The sequence below is a fragment of the Parasteatoda tepidariorum genome, chromosome 3 (assembly GCF_982258835.1).
Source record: "Parasteatoda tepidariorum strain Cologne lab strain chromosome 3, Ptep-v5.0, whole genome shotgun sequence".
NCBI classification, from domain to species: Eukaryota; Metazoa; Arthropoda; class Arachnida; order Araneae; family Theridiidae; genus Parasteatoda; species Parasteatoda tepidariorum.
The window spans coordinates 61,590,685-61,615,972 of record NC_141757.1 but is presented as its reverse complement, the minus strand read 5'-3'; the positions used below and the strand labels follow the sequence as shown (position 1 = coordinate 61,615,972).

The window sequence follows — 25,288 nt, the reverse complement described above, 5'->3', positions numbered from 1 at the left end:
GTTAGAGCTGCTTTTTTGTTTATTACTTCTTCATTGAGGTTTTGAAATGATTGAATACACTGGTCTTTGTTGATAAAATTCTGTTCTGAGTAATATAAGCATAAGCTAGTTTATCTTAGTATTATAAAGTAAAATCTTCTTAATCTTTTTTATTTATTTTTATAATTTGTGTATGAAAAAAAAGGGAATTTCTTGAATAAAAGATGGAATATACTTATTTTTTATGAAATGAAATGGAAATAATGAGGAATGTAAGAAACATTGATAATGGTTCTTAAGTTCTTATGTTAATCATAAAATGGTTTTACAATAAAAAATGACTTACTTAAAATAAATGACTGATAATTTAATAATTTAAAAAAAATTCATAATAAATAAATTAAAAAACGAAAGGAGACAGTAGTGCACGAGATGTTACATTCTGCTTAGAATACTAGAGTTACATTTTAATCTAGTTCAAAATTAATTTCATAGTACGTCAGCGAAGGACACTGCCGACCTCGGAAAAACTATGAAACGATGTTTTCAAAATAACTACCATCTTCAGAAACACCGTGGCTCAATTTAAGGGCGAAATTAACATGCATCCGTGCAAACACTTTAATTCAGAATGTTCGTAAACAAGAAAAAGCAGCTTCAGGGTCTTTTCTAGTCAATAGCGCCATCTGCTGGGGAACTTTGTAACTAATTTGAAACTTAAAAATAAAATTAGTGGTTTCCTAAACAGCGTGCGAAAAGGCGTACATTTTTACCTTCTTTTTAGTTCATTTATTTTTCTGAGTGTCGGTCATTTATAAGGCACTTGTTATAATACCTGTAAAATACATATTGAGTTTTAACTATAAATAACGAATATTAAGTTTTCCCGCCAAAATCTTAGAATAATAAGGTTCTTAATGGGATAATGTTCCTTTGAAAACAATCTATTCTATTTGTCTTTAAAAACAGATTTATTTCCCCTCGCATTAGCTAAGATTTGACTTAACCTTAACATCTATTAAACTATAATAAAAAAATAAAAAAATAAAACTTACTCCGGACATGTTTTTTTGAACTTGTAAGTGGCTGTGTAGTTTGATTCCTTCCTCACCAAGATATTTTTCTAGTTGTTCCTTTTTTAGCTTGAAAAGCATTTCTGCTGACATAGGCTTTAACACTTCTAATGCTCTAGATAGAAGAAAAGAATTATGCATCATCAGAATTATGCAAAATCAGTTGTTTATTTAAAATATAGTCGTTTTAGTAAATATCTTCCAATTTTTGCATAAATTAAGAAAGAAGGATGGTTTGAGAACATTTTTATTCTCAATCCTTTACCTCCTATACAAGAATTTTCGCAAAATTTACACAATGAAACTGTTTTTTACTTCTTCCAAAATCGACTTAACGCGTGCATGTTATCAGATTCCTGTTCACCCAAATGACGTTTCCAAAACAGCCATTGCAACACTATTTGGACTTTTTGAATCTTTATTTATGCCTTTCGGTTTATTTAGCTCTGCACAAACTTCCACCTTTATTTCTCTCAATGATCTTATTAACTCTGTGTTAATTTTATATGTTCTAATTAATGGTTGTGGAAAACTTCCTATTTTTAGCTGTTTTATCTTAATTCATTGATTTGAGGACTTAATTGCAGGTCTTATCAGTTTGATTGCTAAATCTGTAAAACAGCTATTTCTGAATATATTTAAATCCAATTTTTGACAATGTTATCAGATAACATGAAATTTCTATAATTTAAATGGATAACAGGACTGGTTAAAATGCGCAGGAACAACTGGTTCCGAAAAGAGAAGTCCCTACCGTACGAGTATATTTTCGGTCAAAGGGTTACTATGCAATTTTCAATTCCTATGATGTGCTTTACATCCGTAGAAAATTTGTGACTACTGTACTGAATGATTCTGCATATTAAGGGTAAACAACTAGTGTCCAAAAGAAAATCTAGCCAGTTTTATTGTTAAAAGAGTCCCGCAGTTACCAAATGTTGCCTAAGGGGTCATTTATATTTTTTCTAAGCGGTATTGAACAGCCGACCTAATTCCGAGTTTACATTTATCAATGTTCAACTCCCTACTCTTGTAATTTTGAACCCAATCCAGAAGACAAGGAAATTCTTGAATCAAGCATTTTGGCATACCAGCTTTCGTGGCGGACTTTTTGATAGAACTAACCCTCATTTGCGTTACGTGGAGAGAAAAAGCATGAAAACCTCCCATGGTTTTCCCGACGGCAAGGGAATTCTAACCCATGATCCGTGTACCACTAGAGATATTTTTATGTCAGCACTGAGGGCGATACGAGCCGGGAACAAAATTCGAATTGACCAGCCAATCCTAAGATCGAACCTGGGTCACCTCTATGGGAGGTAAGCGCTCTATTCCCAGATCCACCGAGGCTATTCTAAGGGATTAAGGCATATCGATGATGGTAGTATTTTGACCAGCATTGCGGATTGCCGCTTTTATTTTCCTTACAAGCCGATGCCCATTGTTTCATGTCACGTCTGGAAACAAAAACCCGGTCTTTCACCATGGCACCTCAGTGTTCTATCGAGACTCAATTTTGACACTGAAAACCTGAATTTTAATAAGGATGTTGTCTAACATAAATTTAATTGTAATAAAATAGAAATAATAAGTACAGTGAATACCTTTCGCTGAAGCATTTCAGTTTCAACCAATGCATGACTTCGTTATGAGTTGAACTCACACTGATGTAATAACAATCAGTCCTGAAATGTTCTGGGCAAGTGATTTTCCGCCAGACTTTCAATCCTTTTTTCTGATTGATAGATGCCTTAAGTTCTTCTTGAAAGAGTTCCAGGGCAGCATCGCAAATCTGAGATTCCGATGTCTTACTGCGAGATCGCTGTTTCGATTGCTTTTTATCTGATTTCGGACTTCCAGTAACTTCAGTTGGGGAATAGGCGGAAATAGGAGATGTTGATGACTTGGGTACGACGTTAGAAGTGTCTGGCATTTTGGTAGATTCATCAAAACCGATTGAATCGAATCTGTGGTAAGCTACAAGTAAATTACAGAAAAGTAATGTAAAGTAAAGAATTTGAAAAATTTTGAAAAAAAAAGAGAAAACATTAATTTTATCAATGTTGAACTGAATATCTTTCTTCGTGATTATAGCTACATGTTTGTAATTGCAAATTTAGTGATAAAAGAAAGTTTCATATCTAAATTTTTAAATTAGATTTATTTTAATTATCAAGATCAAAAATGCATCGATACACGACATTTGAAATCACGCAGTGAAAAAAAATATTGAAATGTCAATTCTTTGTCAAAAATTAGCAATTATAATCTTGATTATTTTATATAAAAACTACATCGGGTTATGACTCGGTATGAAACGCGTCTACACGTAATGGGAGTTATGTAAAAAAATTTTTTTGTAAAATTTAAAAAAAAAAAAAAAAAAAAAAAAAAAAGGGGAAAAAAAAAAGATTTAATTTTGGTATCTGTTGAGGTTTGCTTAATCAATCCTTACTTTCCGTATTAGTCATGCATAGAACACTAAAATTTCGGAGCATTACTTGATAATACTAGTAGTTAGGGTCAGTTTTATTGTTATAGGCCAATGACATGCAGCTTCGGCACATCACCGTGTAAAACCTATTGGACAGTACTATTTCGTATGGTTGTTGTACTGTCGTGTTGTCATCAGCATGCCCAGACATTCTAATTTTTAACAGGGTGGGCCACTATTTTAAACGTTTTAATATTTAATATGGGTTTCAGGTTGTCAGACTTTTCACGTGAAAGTTAATTTTAGTATATAATAAGACACTGAACTTTTACTTCCTTTTGATCATTATATTATGTAAACATTCATAATTATATTATATAAATAGCCTTCCTCATCTACTATATAATAAATAAGATGCATTGTATGAGATAAAATTAAATCAAAGAAAGAAAGAATGTAAGAGATACATGTATATATTGGAGTAGCTTCTTAAAGCAAAGTAAGTAAAAAAAAAAAAAAAAAAAAGATTTGAATTAAAAAAAATAAGCTAAAAACAAGCGAAATAAGTTTTCTTTTTATATTTGTATCGCAGTTTTACAAAATTTACTTTAAAATTGAAATATCGATGAATATTAAGCTTTTCTCAAAAATACATTAGAATGCGGGGTATACATGCATAGGATGCATTAGGATGATAGGCATGCATACGGGGTGTACTGCTGGGCGTGTTCTAACCTGCTAGATAGCTCCAACGGTATTTTTCAATCGAATTTTGCTAACATCTTTACTTTTTATATCACATTTCTATAATTACGGTTTCGTCTATTACAAACAACAAGCTGCTACAAAAAGTTGGAACAGCTGTTGTAAAGTTGATTCTTTTTTTTAAATACATGTGGGCAAAGGCATTTAAAATTAACTCAAAATTTGGTTTTTTTTTATAAATGAGCTTTAGTATCTGCAGCTGAACAGTGTCTGCAATCATTGTTTGCCGATTGGCTGTAATACAAGTCTTCATGTCATGTTTTCAATATTAAATTTGTTGTAAACTTTGGTGAAAAAATTTGAACATTTTTTCACACACCCTCTTTTTATTATTTTGAAAAGAAAGTTTTGGTAAAAAAAAATTACTGTTTCGCATTTTTTTTATTGCGACTTATTGCGTTTCTCATTACTCTGGAACAGCTTATTATGATGACTTATGATAGATTTAGAACTGATTTAAACTCTCGATATTAATTTCTGGGAAAGATTTTAGTCGTTAAAAATGTCCCTTTGTCTGCGTAACTGGCAACTTATGTTAAAATTCCTTAATATTTGAAATGAAAGGTTGAGTTTATGTTTCTTTATTGATGTATGCATAAACGTATGCTTGAATCTTACTGGTATGAGGATTCTGAAGTATCGGACTAGTATTGGTATCATTAGGTGGAGGTGGTAACCAGTTTGTCGGTGAAGCGCTACGGTCGTGTGAATGGGGTGATTCCAAAGTAGTTGCGTATTCTGGTGGTGGTGATGGTAGTGGTGAAGTTTCATCTCTCGAAAGAATCGGTGATCTCGGTGGCTGCTGGCTGTATCCTGTGGAAAATCATACAAATAAAACTATTGAGGTAGCAATGTGGGTATGAAGATTTTATCATGTAATTAATCTGAAACTAATGAACGTAATCAATAAGATACTACCGAGGAACGGTTACGCAATTCTGGGAGTATAGTCGTTTTGGTGAACATCAAAAATATTTTTATGTATCATTATTTCTTACTGACACCGGCAAATGTCAACTTTCAGCATGCATATACTTTAATGCATTCAACTTTCAGCATGCATTGATAGTGAATGTTTCTCAAAAGAATTGTAATTATCATATTTTTTTACTTACAATCTTGCCATCCTAAAATGTCGATATTTGATAACATAAATTATAAATACTAATATTTAACAAGAGAAACAATGAAATATGAAAAAAATGGATACGTATGACAACCAAAGCCGACGTCTTCAGGGGGTATCAGCTCCGGAAGTCGTAAAAGCAAAATCTTTTCTATCGAGAGAGCACGATAAAAGTCTAAAATTGCTCTCCCTCTGTACCCCAAAGGTCTTGCCAAAGTCCAGGAAGAGAATACAATACAAAATATAAAATACATAAAGCAAATACAGAAGAATAAAAACAAGATAAATTATAAGAATAGTACGTACAAAAGCTTACTTGAAACAAAAATCCAATCACCAAATTACACTACTGACTGTGAGACTCAACTAAATTGAAATGGACATAAAAACAACGCCCCCTAATTTGCGCAGAAGAAAGAAAAAGAAAGGACAGACGATAAGAAAGAGCCAATTATTAGTATATTTTTAATTGCTTATTTTGAATTCTTTTCTTAATATTTAAAAAATTTTCTTCATCATCCATGTATGCTGAATTATGGCTTTAGCTAATATTAGTGAGAAACATAATGTTTATGAAAAAAGAGAATTTTCTCAACATTTACACTTAGTACAAGCTAATTATCGACATTTATTGATGTAAGTAAGAAATAATTCTATTCGACATATGTTTCGAACACCCAACGATGTATCTATGTCAGGGGTATCCAAACTTTTCCAAAATGCAAAATGTCGACATACGAGATTTAAAATTGTGTTACGACAGTCCAATTCTATCATATTTGTCTGCGGTATAATATTTATAATATAATGTTCCCTTCGTGATTGAAACAGAAACTGAACGAGTAAGTGGTGAGAATACAAAGTTAATACAACTCATGCTTAAAATCCACTCAAATACTTTAATTGTTACTATTAAGAAGGTATTGATAATTACTTATAGCATTATAAGCTTTAATTATTAGAGAATATATATGTCAAAAGATTCTACCATCTACATTAGAATGTTTAGAGAATTCGTTTAGTGCGAACTTGCTGCTCGTTGCATGACCTTTTCAAATCGCGAGATAAAGCTGGATATAGCTACTTGCGCTTCTTTTTTTGAGCTTTGCTTTTGAGTGATTTTTTTTAGAGCCGCAGTTGCTGAAAACCTAGCATTGCTGTGGTAGGAAAATAGCAAAATGTAGATGTTGAATAAAACCCTCATAGCTAATTTACTTAGGACAGGCTGCGCCGCATAGCTTGCATACATCCAGAATTATACTATCTGGTTAAAAATACCCAGCCCAGATACCTACTAATACCGACTAGGAGAGTACTGAGACATCGATAACATCCTGTATACGTTTGGGGAGCTTTACCACTAGTTTTTGATAGGTGGGCCATAGGTATTGACTTTCAGTATCTCTCACAGATGACGTGAAAGTGCTGGATGTGAAGCACTACAGTAAAGATGGTTGATTTGGCTAGCTACGTAATCTGAGTTCTAATTCGTCTTAAAGGTGTTTTATGAGATTTAGATTGAGACTCTGATTATGCCAGTCTAGTTTTTGAACACCTATTTCATCTAACCATGGCTGCGTATCTCTTGATGTGTGACTGATGCGTTTATTCTGTTGGAAAAGAAATGGACCCGATATATTGCCATATAGTTGGGGGAACATCATAGTTCAAGTATCCACATAAATTTCAGAGTTCATTCACAAGAACTAAATTCAAACCATGATACACCTCACACCATGGATCGGGTTTCCGGATACTTTTAACCAGACAGTATAGTGGTTTTACCTTGAATTATTTTCAATAAATTGCAGCAATAAATGAATTAGTTTTAGAATTGAAGCTCCTCACTACAGTATCCTCATCTCACTTCGTGGCACCCCAAGGTGTCACACTTTGGGAATCTTTGATTCATGTGATAATCGACTTTCCCTATGCAATGTCGTAAGTTATCGACACACTCGAAGTTATTTACAGTAATATATACATACACATGTTGTTAAATTTTTTAAAAAATCCGATGAAAATCGAGGGAGTTATCATGTCTGTAAGAAATTGTGTGAAACAATGTAACAAAGGCATATACACGCTGTTTAATTATCAAGTTCGATCCTAGTTTAATCACGAAAAAGTCATCAGTTTCTACATTTTTTTCTAAAAAATCACTGATGTATTCATCTGAGTCCCATTATCGTATCCAATAAATTTATGTAAATTTTTTTAAAAATATGCATGTTTACAAAGAGATTGCTTGTGTAAAACTGACATTAACTCTTATGACCCCTGAATTGAATTGAAACTGAATTTGAAATTCAAAGGCCAGTATTTTGAGAAAAAATTGTAATGAAAAGTAGAATTTGGCTCCAAGTAAAGCTTATAGCAATTTTATAACTATTAATAGGGTGAGTTCAATTGAAATAAAGTCAGCTTGATTTTGTACCGTAATTACACGAAAAGAAAGCAATGAGAACGAAACACATAAATTAAGAAAGTCTATATAAAAATATATATTTATAGGGTGTAATTCTGTTCTTGCTCTATCGAGGTAGGAAAAAATTAAGAAAAACAAATCGAATAGTAAAAAAGGAGACAAAAAAGTGTCCCTTCCATAAAAAACCACTTATTTATTGCCAAAATATTTGACATATTTGTGATGCTGCATACCATTTATTAATCCCTGAAAGACAGTAATATCAATATTATACTAGATTTCAATACTGTCAGTCTTGAAATCTGCCACAAACTAAAGTTTCTTTTTCGAGTGTGTTTACAGTCTAACTGAAGATAGCCCTCACAGTCACGTTTTATTGGGGATTTAGGTCCCAGGAAAAGGCCAACTATTCTATGACATGTTGCATATTATCGGAAAACAATTCCCCTGAATTTTTTTCTATGAGAAAAATGGAGTTGTTCAGCGGGAAAATTCAACCAGGTTCACCAATTCCATCTGTAAATGGCAGTAATTGAATTTTTAGCATTTTTGGTAATCGGTAGCCGTCATGCGGCCTGAGTGCTAACAACCACACTAGTAGCTTTATAACACCATTAATCGAAATCCCTTTGTTCATTAGAAAAACAGTTTTGTGTGCTATAGCAATGGCATGAAAAAAGAAAAAGATTACTTCACCATAATACAGCAAGGGGATGGCTTAATAATTGTGTGGGGCGAAGGCTTCAACTATGAGGGTAATCATCAATAATTTATCACACCTTCAACTATCAATAATCTGCATAACTAACAACAATATATCATTTACAAACCAAGGTTTCTCTCACAGAGAATCAGGGATCCAAGAAATTTTTTTCTCCATTTTTTAGTGAGCTCCTCCAAATCTCCAAGTATGAGTCAGAAGGGTAAACCAACAATAGTTGGGCCTTATGGGAGGAGCTGGTCTAGTTTTCTCATAAGAATGAAGAGAATGTGTTGCACACAGGGCAGCACAACGCAGAAGAGCCAGTGTCCTTGTGCACATAAGGCAATCCTCCAAGTGCTGTCATCGCTTAAATACATCCCTCAGAACTTCTTAACTTTTCTTTTGTAAATTTTAAAGTGCCAGTATATCATGCTGGCATATAAACATGTCGGGGTCACCAAATCTCCTAGTATGAGTTGGGTGAAACATTGTACAAGTTACAATGCCACCCTGGAGGTGACAAGACTAGTTCGATGTCCGGTTGTCGGTACCGCGGGAACGCGAAAACAAGACTTAGTTTTGTTTTTCTTAGTCGAGTTTCCCCTTTTTTTGTGTGTATGGGTGTGTGTCTGATAGAGAGAGTCTGGGTACATTATTAACTACCTCATCAACTCCACAAATCATCCGTCACAGTACTTTACTACTTAATAATAATAATTGTAATGTTATTGATTTTATAATATTATAATATAATAGTATAATTGTAATTATAATAATATAATATCATATGTTAAGCTTAATTGTTTTAGCATTAGTCTTCTAGCTGATAATTAATTTTAAGTACAGTTGCCCAACTTTTTTTATAAAAACCAGTCTGCCCACATTTTGTTGGATTTGATTGTGGATGAGCCCTCAGTACAAATGCCTGTAAATAAATATCACTGTTGTAACTAATATTTTTAATCAACCAATGAAAATCTGTAACATATTACTTCTAATTTGTTCACGCAATAGTAATATTTTATTTAATGTAATTTTACATTAAAATACTTTTTGTACGTAACTAACCCCATTCCCTTACAGCAAGCCTAGACAGACAGGCTTTAGTGGGTCTGTAGGGTAGAAGGATTGGACATTAAGTGAGCGAGACCGTACGCGCTGCTTCTGGACAACAGCTATGTGATCATCGTGTCCGGGGAGCCTGGGTCCTTCATACCTCCGGAGTGTATGGATGTTTTTATGTAGTGGTGGTGAAAAGTCATAAACCCGCTTCGCGGGTCGGCTGGCCACCTACGGTGACCAAACTATGGGAGTAAGCTTAAATTTTCCTCTTCCCCAAACCGCATAGAAGCGACTGATCCCCCCCTAAAAAGCTAGAAACTTGTTAAATGCCATTTACGGAGAGAATTGGTGGCCTAAGTCAGATTTTACGGCAGAACATTGATTCCATTTACTTTGCAAAATCTCCACTGTGGTGGTTTTTGGATGGTAGGGGGCTTGTCATGAATGGTTTGCCTTTTACTCTGATCTCATTCCCCATATAAACGTTGGGGCTATACTCAGTAGGAATGTATGTACGAAAAAAATCAGATCTCCAGGGTTTATTAAATGGTATACAACATCATATATTTCAATTCTTATATATGTAACCATGACGGATATATTGACTATTAAAAGCAGTCGAGACAGGTGGGGTAAAGTGGGTAAAAAATCAGGGTTTTTTTTAAAGAAGGATCTAAAACCAAACCATTAAATTAATTTTACTGAAAATTTTGATGCAATTTATATACATAGGATTCATATAGATTAAATATAAAGCATAAATTATTTATTTTGTTTGATTATTTTCTTACAAAAGAACATCACCTAATCCCACCTCCTCCTAGATGGCCCAACTATTACCTAATATTTTCATTCAAAAGAACATGTTTTGATCTATCCACCTTACCCCACTCTGGGGTAAAAAATTAGGTTTCATTTCGGATGCGATATATTTTGCTTAACTCTATTCAATTTCATCAAATAGGAAGAAAAAAAACTGTAATAGTTTTTGGTTTACTTGAAATATAAATTAAGAGTGTAAAAATTTATATCTATAGTCGTGATTTTAAGTGCTTTTACTATTTATGGCACAGAGAAGTATTTTTTATTCAATTTATTTATTTTAAAGAAATTGTTTTCTTTCCATGAAAAAACTGCCACATGAAGGCAGAAATTTGAGTGAAAACTCATCTTTACCTTTAAATATGCTCACTATGTTGTACCATTATGCTATTTTGGTAGTTTAAATCGTATAATTTGTCTGTAATATTGCTATCCCCTCCTAAATCATTCTTCTCTTCAAAAAATAAAATTTAAAAGAAATTTTGTTCTGTGTTTTAATTACTACGTAAGGCTGTAATCAAACAAGTAAATTATTTTAAAACTATGTATTTCATTATAAAATATTGAGCATTAGATACTTACTAAAGCTAACACAGAAATAAAAAAATATCCCGTCATACCCACTTTACCTCAGAAAACAATTCATAATAAATAGAATTTAGAAATTTATTCTTAAATTTCAATGCATATCTCTGTTCTTTCGATATCCCTCTACCAGTTTGAACTAAAAATTAATAGTTTCTGCCAGTTTTTAATGATATTAGAAGAAAGTTCATCAACAGCTTAAACTAACATACTGTATAAGTTGTTCATAAGCAAAGAGTTTGTAAAAAAATTTTTACATCGGTTTTTAAAACTGAATAAAAATACTTGCCGTAATCCTAGATAATGTCTTTAAAAATCTTAAGCAAATTATCTCAAATTAAAACGAGAGAACTGGTGTTTTTTTTTTTTTTTAAATTTTTTTATTTAGCAAGTACCCACTTTGCCCTACATACACACTTTACTCCACCTGACCCTCACATTATTTCGGTGGGATACTTTTTTACTCATCCATTTTTTTTTCCTGCCCAGGTGGAGACAGGACAAGAAGTGAGTTACTTAGTATGTGCAGACTTTAATCCAATAATAGCACAAAATCAAGTCGGCTTTAATTCACTGGAACACGCTGTAGTTCTGATTTAGTCTTTATTTTATTTTATAACCGTCGTTGAACAGTCGACCCAATTTCATTGGTTTACGACTACTAATGTTCAACTCCGTAGCCTTGTAATTTTGAGCCCAATCCAGAAGACAAGGGAACTCCTGGATCGAGTATTGGAAGAAATTTGCCTTCGTAGAGGACTTTTTAAAGGAGGTAACCCGCATTTGCGCTACATGGAGAGGAAGACCACGAGAACCTCCCACGGTTAGCCTGACTGTAAGGGACTCTAACCCATGATCCGTCTACCACTGAGGATATTTCACGTCAGCACTGTGGTCGGTGCAAACTGGATGCGGAATTCGTATCGACCAACCATTTCCGGGATCGAACTCCGGAAGGCGAATGCTCGATCCCCTGAGCCATCGCGGCTCTGATTTGCAGTCTTAATACTTTATAACCGTCGTTGAACAGCCGACCCAATTTAATGGGTTTAAGGCCACTAATGTTCAACTCCGTAACCTTGTAATTTTGAACCCTATCCAGAAGACAAGGGAACTACTGGATCAAGTATTGGGAGAAATTTGCCTTCGTGGAGGAATTTTTGATGGAGCAAACCCGCATTTGCGTTACATGGAGAGGGAGACCACGAGAACCTCCCACGGTTAGCCTGACGGCAAGGGGTCTCTAACCCATGATCCGTCAATCACTGAGGATATTTCACGTCAGCACTGTGGTCAGTGCAAGCCAGATGCGGAATTTGTATCGACTGGGATTCGAACCCGGTTCGCTTCAGTGTAAGGCGAACTGATTTGCAGTTTTATCGTTTTTGTTTCATGCTCAAAATGAATCTAGATGCATTTAAGATATGTTTAAATTGAAACTTTTTAAAAAGCTAAAAGGCTCCGCCCCTTGCTCGCTCCGTCTACCAACCACCATAATTGCTTAAACGTCAATATATCCCCAAAAAAAATCACAACATTTTGCTTTCAAAATATTCAATTATTTTTGCTTCATGTCAAAAAAAAAAAAAAAAAATTCGAATATGTTCATTGCAACGAAACAGACGATTACCTATATTTGTAAAATTTGTATTACCAGTATTTGAAAGAAAAAAAATTAACCTGGGAATACAGATAGTGTAATTCAATAAAGAAGAAATAAATAAGAAGTAATTTTATTCGTTGACGAGGCTTATAACAATTCAAGTAGGGAACGGTTTTTGTCGCGATTTGTTAACTTTTTATTTTTATAAATTTAAATGTGATTGTTAAGATTGATATCCAACACCTTGTAAACTTTCTCTCTCTTTTCTGTTGCTTCCTTTGATGGGCATCAACACGGGTGCGAGCTTTTAAAATAAAGATTTTGTGAAGGGAAAATAAATTTTCGACAACAATGGACAAAAAAATCAGTATTTTAAACAAAAAATCTGGGAAAAATCACGAATTTTTATTTATTTATTTACAATTACTTTCGAATTAATTGGTATTTTGAAACAAAATCAGTCAACGTTAAGTTCACATTTTAAAAAAAAGTTCTTTTAGCATGCCAAATTTTAACTCCGTAGTTGCATTTCAGCAGGCTACAAATCTATCAAAAAAGAGGATTCTCACTGCCTACTATCTTTTCGCAAGTTAAAAAACCGCATGCGAATGAGAATCAGTTTGGAGGAAAATATTTACTTGCAAAAATTTCCTTACTCAGGTTTTAGTCAAAATGTCATTTTCTCCTACAAATTTAATAGTCCCTGGGTAGATTTCTAAAATCTTTCGAAATTTCTAAGTCTTAAAGTTTTTGCACAGCAAGACAAAATATAACGTTCAGTTAAATACCCAAAACAGCGGCGACGAATCTTGCGATTTTTTAATATAGATAGAAAAAAATTCATGCTGCTTTAATATGTTTATATTAATATGTTTAAAAAAGCTATAATTATTTTTGCCGACACAGTCTCAATCCCAGCAATGGCTCGCACCGAACATAGCGCTGATAGAAAATAGGCTCATTGGTAGATGGATCATGGGTTAGAGTCCCCTTGCCGCCAGTCAGCCTAAGCGTGGGATGTTTCCGTGGTTTTTCTCTCCCTGTAACGCAAATGCGGTTTCGTTCTATCAAGAAGTCCTTCCCAAGGCAAATTTCTTCAAATACTTCCTCATGGAGTTCCCTTGTCTTCTGGATTGGGTTCAAAATTAGAAAGCTATGAAGTTGAAAATTGGTAGTCGTTAAATCAAACCTGTTCAACGACGGTTATAAAATAAAATAAGACACAGTCTCGATGAAATTGAAATATAAAAATACTAAATAAATAAACTATTGTGTGTATATTCAGTTTGAAAATCTATTTACTTTAAACATTTTCATACATTGCTAATTTAACAAAAAAAAAAAAAAAAAAAAACTATCACTTTGGAATAAAAGATGCATGGAATTTATCTGAAAGTCAACTAAATCACACTGTCGATGTAAATTATACCAAGCAGTAGACGGATCATTGGTTAGAGTCCCATGGTAAAATTGGGTTTTTCAAGCAATGACAGGTTTTTGTGCTTTTCCTCTCCATGCAATGCAAATCTGGGTTAGTTTAATCAGAAATTCTTCCACGAAGGCACATTTTCCCTAATGATCCAGGAGTCTTCACTGTTAATTTCCAAATTACATAGTTAACTATGGATAGACGTAAATTCGACAGACGATAAAATTGTTGTCAACTTTTTTATTCTTTTGAAGTCAAAATGAGCCATTAAAATGTAGTTCAAACTGTAAATACCGAATACCGACTCAAAAACTGTAAATACCGAATACACTTTCAAAAATCCCCCTTTCTTTAACATTAAAATCAATACTTACCAAAAATATTCCTAAACTTTCAGTTTCATAAATTAAATTTTACCAATTTTCTCGTGTTAATACAAATTTGTCCAGTATTATTTGCACAGTCATTGACGAAATGCGGTATTTTTTTTTATAATAAATTACACCGGGAAACAAATTTTTTGTTTTGCGCCGCATCATATCTTTTAACAAATCTTAAGAGACCTTCGTAACGCCGATTTTAAATCTGCAATCGGTTTCTCTCTCCAAGCTACAGTTTTTATTTTTATTTTTTAATGACATTTTTAGTCTATTTCTTGTCGAAATGTGAAAGTTTAAAAACGCGATAAAAAAATAAAAGGGGTTTCCGTAAATGTTACAACAAATTTCTAAGAGAATTGGGGCACATCATAATTTTTTAAAATTGCATAGGAACCAATGCCTAGAAATGTCGTCACACGCCGCTAGGGTAGCTTCCCGATTATGACATGTTTCTTCATGTGCTTCTGAACAAATCAAATTAGGGAAGCATCCCTAGCCGCGTACGACGATATTTTTGGGCATGGGTTCCAAATGCAATTTTAATCCTGATGATGTGTGCTAACTCCCCAAAAAGTTTGTCGCAAGAACCTGTTATATATAACGTTTTTTTGACTTGTACATTTTAACACAAGAAATAGACCAAGTATGTGATTTTAAAAAAAAATCTGTAGTTTTATGAACAAAACTAATTACCCAAATTAGGCAATTTCAAGTATTAGTATAAAAGCAACAAAAAATTTGTTTCAGTGTTATTTAAAGTAAAATACAAATGACAAATTTTCGCGATTTACTTACTGATGGTCCGATTATAATAGAAGTGATGTTAGTAAGAGTTTAAAAAAGAGAAAAAAAACCCATAGGATTTTAAGTAAAAATCAGTAATAGATATCGAAAGTTCAAGTTTCTCTTAATTTAAATCATAGGTTTCCAACCAATGATTTAAATTAATGAAATGTCCTTTTTTACCTCATCGTCCACTTTAAAAAGTTCTCAACGTCTCTGATATAAAAAGTTTTAAACAAAAGTTTATTAAATAATTTAAAGAAATATTTCTTAAAATTTTTTATTAGATACATTTTTATTCGCATCACTATTCTATTGAAAAAGTTACACTGACTAATAAATTGATATTTTAACTTTTATGTAGCCAAATTTTTATTAAAGTAGCCCTCACGTAAAAATTATAATTGTTTGCTTGGAAATAAATTCGATGCCTCACCTTTCTGTTTGAATTTAACAATAAATTAAATATTACCAATTTAAATATTAAACTATATACTTTTTATAAGTCTGGGAAAAATTATAAATATAATTGAGAAAAACTGCGATCTTTTAATGTTTCCAGTATATGTAGTACTAAGTCAAATATTTGCAACAATAAATTCAGACAAATATAGTTTACAAACTTACTATATAAAATTTCAAGTTTTTAGAAAAAAAGAATGAGAAGAATAATTTACCTTGTATCTCTTTAAAAATATATATACTGAAAACTAATTAAAATTTTTTTCAACAATTTGATAGATTTTTTAATACAATTTGGTTTTCTTTTTTGAAAAAAAATGTTTAATTACATCAAAGAGTGTAACGGCTATTTGGTAAAATTATACTCCCTGTTTATATTGGGAGCCGAACAGAAATAATTTTAATGTCATAAGAATATAACTGGACCCTTCAACGAACAGAAAAGGCTGCAGAATTCTTAATTTGATTTTGCGGAATATTAAGTTACGAATATCTGGATAAGAAATCTAATTGCTTCTGCAATATTTTACAGAAAAAAATCGGTTTGAATTACAGCAAGTTAAAATTTAGTGCAATTTGAATAAGTGAAAGAGCTGTGTTAGAAGAAAGGAATGTCACTGACTTAGAATATTTTTCAGATGTTTCAAATTAATATTGAGTTGTCATTGTCTAATTTATATGCAGCGTCTATTGAAAATGCGCAAATATGTATATGCTTACTATATGATATGTTGAAAATTATCAACCTTTCTGAGCATTAAAAAATTTAATCACAATTGCATATCTACAAATAACGTTTTCAGAGAAATGCGCTGAAATCTGACGTCCATAAAACCTGAAGACAGAAGCACTTAAATATTTTTTCCCCATATCCCAATGGGAGCATATGTCTTCCATCTCACTCTACTTGTGGCCAGATATTTTGCCTCCTTTCTCCATGTCTTTCCTTTTGCTTTCAATTCATTTACAATTGTCTTGCGCCAAGTATTTTTAGGTCTTCCTCTTTTTCTATTGCCCAGAGGGTTTCAATCAAAAACTTGATTTTCTTTAAATTTTTCAGGTTTACATCGAGCATGACCAATACATTCCCATTTACGTTTTTTAATTTCCCAAATCAATCGGTTTCTGTTTTGCATTTCTAAGGATTTCTTCATTACAAATTTTATGGAACCACTTGATACGCAAGACTCTTCTTAAACAATTATCAGTCATAATTTCCCTCATATATATAATATAATATATATATTATATATATATATATGATGCTTGTCTCAAACGCTTTTTCGACTGATGCAAGTAACGGACTAATGATGTACAAGACTCTTTGTTACATTATGCTTTATAGTTAGGAGAGGGTACTATACTTTGCAAAGATAAATAAGTATTTGCTGCAAACTTTTAAAAAAGTTATTTTAAAAATCGAAAACTATTACAACAGTATGTTAATAAATGAAAAAATATCAAAATAATTTATTAAAAATTCATGAAAAATATATAAATTGAATTTCAAAAAGCAAACAAAAGAAATCATCAATCTTTTAGTGCTAAAATTGTTCTCTATACTTTTTTCTCTCCCCCCAATGCCCACCTGGAGAATGACCTTTCATCATACAGGCATCTGAAGGGCAGATTTGTTGGCCACTTTCTCAGGGGCACCATATTAGGTGGGCCAACGTTTCTCCCGCAGTAAGGACAGATAGTACAGAGAATGAAAGAACATTCATGCATTGTCTGGGATTCAAACCCAGAACCTTTCTGATGTAAGGCCAGTTCCCTGACTCCTACACAGGCTGGTCTAAATAGGTACAGCAAGTATTGTTTTTACTACAACTGGGTAAAACAGAGATCATTTTCTAAATGAATTGTTAAATTAATAATTGCTTTAATAAAATTTAATGTATAAAAAATTAATTACGTAATAGTTTTTCAAAACAAACGAAAAATGTCAAGGTGCACTTGACATTTTAAAGTAAAAAAAACTTCTGAAAGTCGCATAAATTCTCCAGTAAATTCTAACGCCACCCCCCAGGATGCTTCAACACCTACACATTTTTAGAGATATTAATAGAAATGGGAAATTCTATAATTTTACAAATATTTTTTTATAAAATTTTAGTTATTCCTTTAAATGAAAACTATCAGAAATAGGTAAAAATGATAAAAACAGAAAATTCAGTATCACTGTATAACAAACCCTCTATAGCCATTTTTAGTTTTAAATCTTTCTATTGCTAAAATAGAAATTAACAACATAAAAAATAAATTAATGAATAAAAATATTTATTAAAGATGATTAATTACAAGAAAACTTTCTGCCCATTACTAAGCAGAAATTTTAAGAGTTAAAAATTACAACAACAAACATGTTAGGGAAAAAAAAACATTATTAATTTGAATACAACAAGCATGGAAGTAAATAAACAAGATTGTGCTTGCAATTAACAATGTTGTAAGTTTTATAAATACTTACTTATTATAACGATCACAATAATTATGTACAAGTTCAGTTAAGACAACTTCTTATATTCGTTGATTTCAAATTTCTTTTAAATTTTATTCGTGATAGTTAAAATACATTTTAGTTTAAATTATCTTAAATGTATTCAACATTACCTTAAAATTGTGATAAATATATAATAACAAGATATAATTTGAAAAAAAAAATTACAAAAAATTTCTTTTATGAAATAGACAATTCTTATTTGATTTTTGTTCCAGTATAAATCTATGTAACAAAATTAATATTTTAACAGAATAAGCATGTTTTAAAAATTCTTCTGTACAAATTTATTCAAAAATTAAATTTTTATCGTAAAAATAAATTTCACAGCAATTAAAAAGTCACTTACATTCCAACAAGATTCCAATTTTGTTATCAAAAAACATAAAACTTCAATATACAAATTTTATAAATATTCTATAAAAAACAAATCATTTAAGGACTTATAAACATGATAGAAACTAAACTTCATATAGTTATACTTACATATAAACAATTCCCAATGCCTAGATAATGCTGTAACCCTGATAATCCAACTTGTTTAAGGCATAAAAATGAAATTAAAAAAAGGTTTATATTCTGAATTTTTTTCCCTCCAAATTTACGAAAAATTGCTTAAAATTATCTAGCGACCTTTGAAATGTATTGAAAACAAATAAGATAGCTCAAGATATACAGGATGAATAATTTTTAATGGCGTACCTCCTTAAAATGTTATCATGCATTATATAGATTTTTTTTCTTCTGTTTTCTTTGCAAAAATGAAACTTAGTAAATTGTTATTACATGGACAACTGTAATTCTGTTATCTTTCTTCTTTTTTAAATTATTGTATCTCAAATTATTGTTTTTTCACAGCAGAATAAGTTAGAATTTCTGACTAAGTTGAATTTGATACTATATAGAGAGTGTATAGGTACTATATATATGGTTTACACACATAATGTCCATAATGGCCACATTTAATATACATTTTTAGAATGCTAAGTTTAGAATTAGGGAATAAATATATAAACAAAGAAAAAATATAAATCTAACAAATTGCTATAGTGGAAGAAAGTGTACAGAAAACCAAAACCTGTTTGATTACCAGAGGAAACAGAGAAGTTAAATAAAAATTATTAGAAACACCTTTAAGTTCCAATCAACAATATTTTGATGTTTTTTATCCTGTTTTTAAAACAATAGTGATTTATCTGACTTTGATAATGTTTTTGTCCTTTTCTTCAATAAAATCTCTATTTAATTCTAATAAGCATTCTAAAATATATATATTCAGGGCAATCTTTATGGAACACTCTGCATGGAAATTAAAAATAACAGGTTAAATTAGATGCTAAGCTTAAAAAAGAAATTACAAAAAATAATAAATATAAGATTCACTGATCCAAATTATTCAAGATTGATTGTCATTAATTTTTCATACTTATACTGTAAAAGAGGGATACCTCATGACTTGCAGAACACCGAGAGTGTTTCCTCAATAACAATTATTTAATTGCATTTTTTATTCTATCAGAAATTTAACATGTGGTATAATTAAAACTATGAATTTTTTAAATCTTTTGTTGTAATGGATAAAATAAATATTTTGTATAAAAAATACAACCATCAATTCATCATTTAACTTTGCATGAAAAAATATGATAAATTCAAATGCAGTCTGATTAAGTCAATAGACAAACATGAACAGTTACTGTCAAACAAAACAGACAAAAGCAAGCTAATAAAAAAAGAATACATTCAATATACATCGGCACAAAGAAAAACATTGTTCACAACCTATACTAATAGCACACCCAATACACAACAAGAATCCCGAGTGATAAAAATTACAAGGCGTGAAAAAGAACATAATTAAACCAGGAGAACAAAATGAATATCATCAAGGTCCAGCTTGATAACATTAAACACAATTTACCAAATGCACAATCACTATTGCACAAATGACTCATTCTTCATTAGTAATGGTAAAAAACATAAATGGGGGAAGAGGCGCACAAAACAAATGCAGAAAACGTTTCACATAGAAAAAAAGCTGCCGATTAGACAAAGAACTGTTGCTCAAAAGTACCGGAACTCTCCTTTCTTACCCTGGCGTTCCCGCCTAATTAAATCTGCAGGGGCAGGGCGAGGGTATCCTGAAGTAGGGGAGCGGGAGGTTTCTTGAGATCGTGTAGTGCCTTCATCCATATACTGTTCTTTAAGAGTTGAAGAATCCTAGTATAAAAAAATCACAATGAAATTTAAATTACTTAAAATTAAGGCAAAATAAATGTGAATAAAGCACATATAAAAGCACTAAAATAGGCATACTATGGGTGTTGTTTTATACACTAGAGAGCGCTGCAGGCTCTTTACCACTTACACCGAAGAGCCATTACATTATGACCACCCTCCATCTATAACAATGGGCTCGTCCAGGTTTTCATGGTTTCTCGCCTAGGAACAATGTTTTCATGGGGCACATTAAGACCCATAATACTCATAGAACAATCCCTGACGTCTGTAAGCTATAAGCTAATTAAACATAGTTGCAGACCAGGTTCACCCATTCATGGCAACAGTTTTTCCTGTGGGGGATGGTGTTTACCAACAGGATAATGCACCCTGTCATAAGGGTCGAATCGTCGAGGAACATTCCAGTCACTTTCAAGTCATGTCTTGGCCCCCATATTCACCTGATCTTAATCCAATAGAGCATTTGTGGTCCTACTTGGAAAACCAAATTCATGCTGCCACGCTACCCCCTGGCAATGTGAGGGAATTGCAGGACCAGTTGGTGAGCGCTTGGTACCAGATACCTCAGACTACCCATCAGCCCCTTGTGGAATCATAGCCACGGCAGGTGCTAGCAGTTTTGAGGGCTAAAGGTGGTCCTACATGTTAGTAGCAGGGTGGTCATAATGTAATGGCTCTTCGGTGTATATTTCTGGGTTACTGTATCCAGTGTATGTTGTTGTATAATAATAAATATTCAAATAAATAATAATAATTTTCAAAATAAACTTTGTTTTCTTACTCTAACTTAATACTAACATTAATGTTTGCAAGATGCTCTGCTTGCAAAGAAATAAACAAATATAAATAAACAAGTAAAAAGAAGCCAAATCAAAAAGAGACCAAAATATTGCCTGACACAATAGGCTGTAGTAAGCAGCTGTAAGCTTCCTAACCAGAATTTGTGAAGTTAAGGGAACTCGATAATTGTTTTTGTTTACATTTGTATTGAAAACATCCATAATTTCACTTTTAAAACACAAATGATTTTCAGTGTCTAAACATTATTAGTAGAAAACATCCCTTAAAGACCCTATAAGTGATATTAATAGCCAGGGTATTTATCAAATTTCTAGGCAGTGTGTCTTACGTCCATTGGACAAACAAAATGTATCTTTAAACTTCAACTTAAGACTTGAAAAATGTGTTCGAAATTGGGATACTGAAGGATCTTCAATGCCCTTCATAGTTGGGATTCTCTCAAGTTTGAGTTTTTTTCAGCTAAAATTAATCAACACTGCTCTTTAACACAGATTTTCGGAAATGATTCCATATTCTGAAAATAATTTAGTCAATAATCTTTTTAATATCTCACTCTTCCCCATTTAAAGAACAGAAACTACAGTATGTCTATTTCTGCACTTTTATTTGTGCTTTGTTCACATTATTATTATTATTATTTTTGCTTTAGTCTACATAACTTAAACTATACCCTATCCTCTTTTCAGATAACTAAAATTATCTCAGTTTAAAATTTTCTCTTTTTTTCCCTTTCTTTATATGATGCTTTTTCACCAGCGATGGAATGATGAATTAAACTGTTGCTTTTCGATATTACGATTTGTAATTTTTGCAATTTACATATATATTTTGATAAAAAATACTAATGAAGCTAAAAAATATTGATAAAAATAATGATAAATATATTTTATAATCATTTTTTTATCAGAAGTACTTCAGGGAGAAAAAAAAACAATTTTTTAAACTTCCAAAAAAATTCTTACGTTTTCATACATCTCCTTTACTTTTACAAATTACTATTAGAGAAATATGCATATACACCTGATAATAAATGTTTAAAATCCAAAGAATTTGTTGAGATTTCAAAGTTATGCGTGCATATGCTTTTTTAGTTTTAAAGGCTTATTTTAATAGTTTTAGGGTAATGCACACATTTTATATTATTATTATAATTGAACTTACTGTACTATAGTAATTTTCTCTACTACTTCTTGAGCCATATACAGGATTATTGAAGACATCATCATCAACAGATGGGTAAGGAGTTACTATTGTATGAGGCACATGAGCAACTTGACCCCTCATGTTTCTAGCTTTCCACCATTTACGACTATCATCTAAGACCTATGAAATAGTATCAATAATTAGTTGTTGTAAGAATTGTTGTAATACCTGAACCTACATTTAATTATGTGAAAAAATATTTTTAAATTCAATATCAAAAATTTCAAGTAATATGCTACGCATCAGTATCAATACAAAATGACTACCATTTCTACACAAAATCTGATTGCTTTAAACAATGCCATAAAATACCTAAATATTGATACACCTATAAATAAAACTGCTGGGTTTTTAATAATTCCTAACATTTTAAAGATTTTCAAACAAAAAATTGCTCATCATCCATTAAAGTAATAATTACATCTTAAAAATATCATTCAAATATTACAGTAAATGAATTTTTACCCAGCTAGATTGTGTCGCAAGATATTTAAGAAAAAAATTATGACTTAGTTATCAAAGAAGACTATAAATTTCAATTTTTCCAGATTTTTAACATTTTTTCTAAGATTGAAACAAAAGTTTTAATTTCCCTTGAGTTTTTAAAGCTGGTCTAAATAAAATTTAAAGGTATTTCTCGTAACTTAAACAAATTTATTTTACATAAATAAAGGAAATATAAAAACAAGTCGATTATTAATTCATAATCTATGAGTCAAATAATCAGGTACATTGATTTAAGTTTTAGAGTTAGAAGAGAGAGCTAAGTTATTTAGAGTTAATATTGATTCAAGTTATTTAGAGTTGAAAGTATAAATACCACAAGATTTTTTCATAAAAATCTATGTTAATAAAAAATTTTATTTAGCGGCCAAATACCGAATGATCAGTTGGCCATATGTTAGGAATCTGATCAAAATCATTATTCAGTTCTTACTTCTAAATTAGAAAATGCTACAAGTATTTAGCTCAGCTACATATTAATAAGTAAATAAAGAAAAATATACCTCTAAAATTTCTCCTCGAATGACAGTAAGTTCTTTTTCATTGTTTGCAGTTCTTGGGTATACAACCTGAACTATTTTAGCCCGTCTATTTTTCAAGTCTTCTAGCCACTGCATTTGCTGCCTATCAAACTGACGTTCTGGGCTTAGAGGAAGTTCGGGATGTTCAATTGAATCTGAACTAAATTCAGATCTTAAATCTCTTTCCCTGGGATCATGAAAATCAGATTCAGGAGACATTGTATTTCCCCTATAATGAACAAAACAGAATGAATCAACACATTATATTATGCTAAAATTAAAACAAAATGTACAAACAAAAAATGGCTAAAATTAAAGACAACAGCTCTAAAACTACACTATCCCACCATTCAAAATATTGGTCATATTACACAAACCAAACTTCAATAACTGATTTAACAGTAGGGTTTTTCGATGAAATTTTTTTTTTAAATTTAATAAATTAGCACTTATGCTATTAAAAAAAATCATTAAAAATAAAAAGGAAACCTTAATATTAAAAATAAAATTAAAATCTCTTATAAATGATGTTAACATATATTTCCTTAATTTTACAGATAATACTTATAAAAAGAAGCAAAAATAAGTATTTAAAATACAGTTCTTTTTTTTTCTTTCAATTTTTGTATAATTTTAAAGATTAAACCACTGTTTTCCATTTTTTTTAATTACAAAAATATCTTTAAAAAATAAGAAATTATTTTATTTTTTAAGTTAAAGAAAGAAATTTGTAATGAAGACAATCCCTCTAAACAGCTACAGTGTAATCTGCAAAATTGGCATTTTTAAAATTCAGAAAAGCCTAATTTTTATTTAGGAAACAAAAGTCTACAAGAATTGTTTTTTAAATTTAATAAACAAAAACGTCAATGGCTAATACTAACTATCTTTCAGTAATAACTAGCAACCAATATCACTTAGTACAACTTGTAGTAATCTGATCCCAATATTCATGCATAATAATGAATATTTATTTTTTATGCATTATTATCAACTCAAAGAGAATAATGAATGGAAGAAGAGAAAAACATAAAAATTAAGATAGAGCATGAAAAAAAAAAAGAATAAGAAAAATATAAAGAATAAATAAAACTGATCACTAAATCACTTAGCTTTAAATTAAATTAGAGTTAAACAAAAAAAAATTTAAAAAGTTAAACAAGCAGTATAAATATTTTAAACATCTTCACAAAAGCCATATGCCATAAGATTACCTATCTATATATTCTCTACGAGATTCTAAAGGCATATGTTCATATGGGCGATCAAATGGAGGTCGCATATGATCAGGAACTACACCAGGTGTCTCCAAGTCATCACCTCTTTCACTACCAAAATATTCACTTCCAAATTGAGGATCTCTTTCCTGGTGGAAGACTCTTTGATAATCTTGCTCTCTTAAATCACCCTGAAAATTAAACAAAGACTTAAACAATGATCAGAAATAAGATGCTATAAGTAATAAATCTACTGCAGTTACTATTTATTATTATTTATTTTGTAATTTGTTGAGTAATATGTTACTAGTTATAAAAAGTAATGTAGGAAGTACTATGATACAAAAAAACACTAGTCTGTAGCAATTTCTTGAAACTACCTGTAATGTTAGTTTAAAGAAACTATGTCCAAAGGCAAATAATTTTTAGAACTTGATTTGGTGCAAATCTAACGGGAGTTCATTAATGGAAGCAATGAGAATGTACTTTAGCTCTTTTTTTTAAATTCAATTAACTCAATTAACTAATAAGATATAGTGAGGTTTCTAAATTGGCAGAGTTCCTTTTTTTATAAAACACCTATAAAGGATCTCTGCTGTAAAGTGTTGATTAAAAAATTGAAGTAGATGCTTGACCAGCAACTGCCAATTGCAACATTTTCCATTAC

At 31.2% G+C, this 25,288-nt stretch overlaps 1 protein-coding gene across 9 annotated transcripts in view; it reads right to left on the bottom strand.

Annotated features, from left to right (window-relative positions):
- The window catches only part of LOC107444999 (epidermal growth factor receptor kinase substrate 8), a 78,842-nt gene that overhangs the window by 754 nt on the left and 52,800 nt on the right, over positions 1 to 25,288 (bottom strand). For 8 of the 9 annotated variants that reach the window (XR_015432577.1, XR_015432579.1, XR_015432578.1 and 5 more), the window contains exons 14-20: positions 24,619 to 24,812; positions 23,387 to 23,633; positions 22,338 to 22,499; positions 20,228 to 20,354; positions 4,870 to 5,064; positions 2,657 to 3,029; positions 1,035 to 1,167 (exon numbers count right to left, since the gene is read on the bottom strand). Coding sequence is in view for 6 of the 9 variants with exons in the window: in XM_016059298.4 (XP_015914784.1) it covers positions 1,035 to 1,167; positions 2,657 to 3,029; positions 4,870 to 5,064; positions 20,228 to 20,354; positions 22,338 to 22,499; positions 23,387 to 23,633; positions 24,619 to 24,812 (1,431 nt within the window). In the remaining 3 variants the exon portion in view is untranslated. Of the gene's footprint in view, positions 1 to 1,034; positions 1,168 to 2,656; positions 3,030 to 4,869; positions 5,065 to 17,897; positions 20,355 to 22,337; positions 22,500 to 23,386; positions 23,634 to 24,618; positions 24,813 to 25,288 lie in introns of those variants that run through there. The other variant, XM_087159424.1, reaches the window with a different exon arrangement.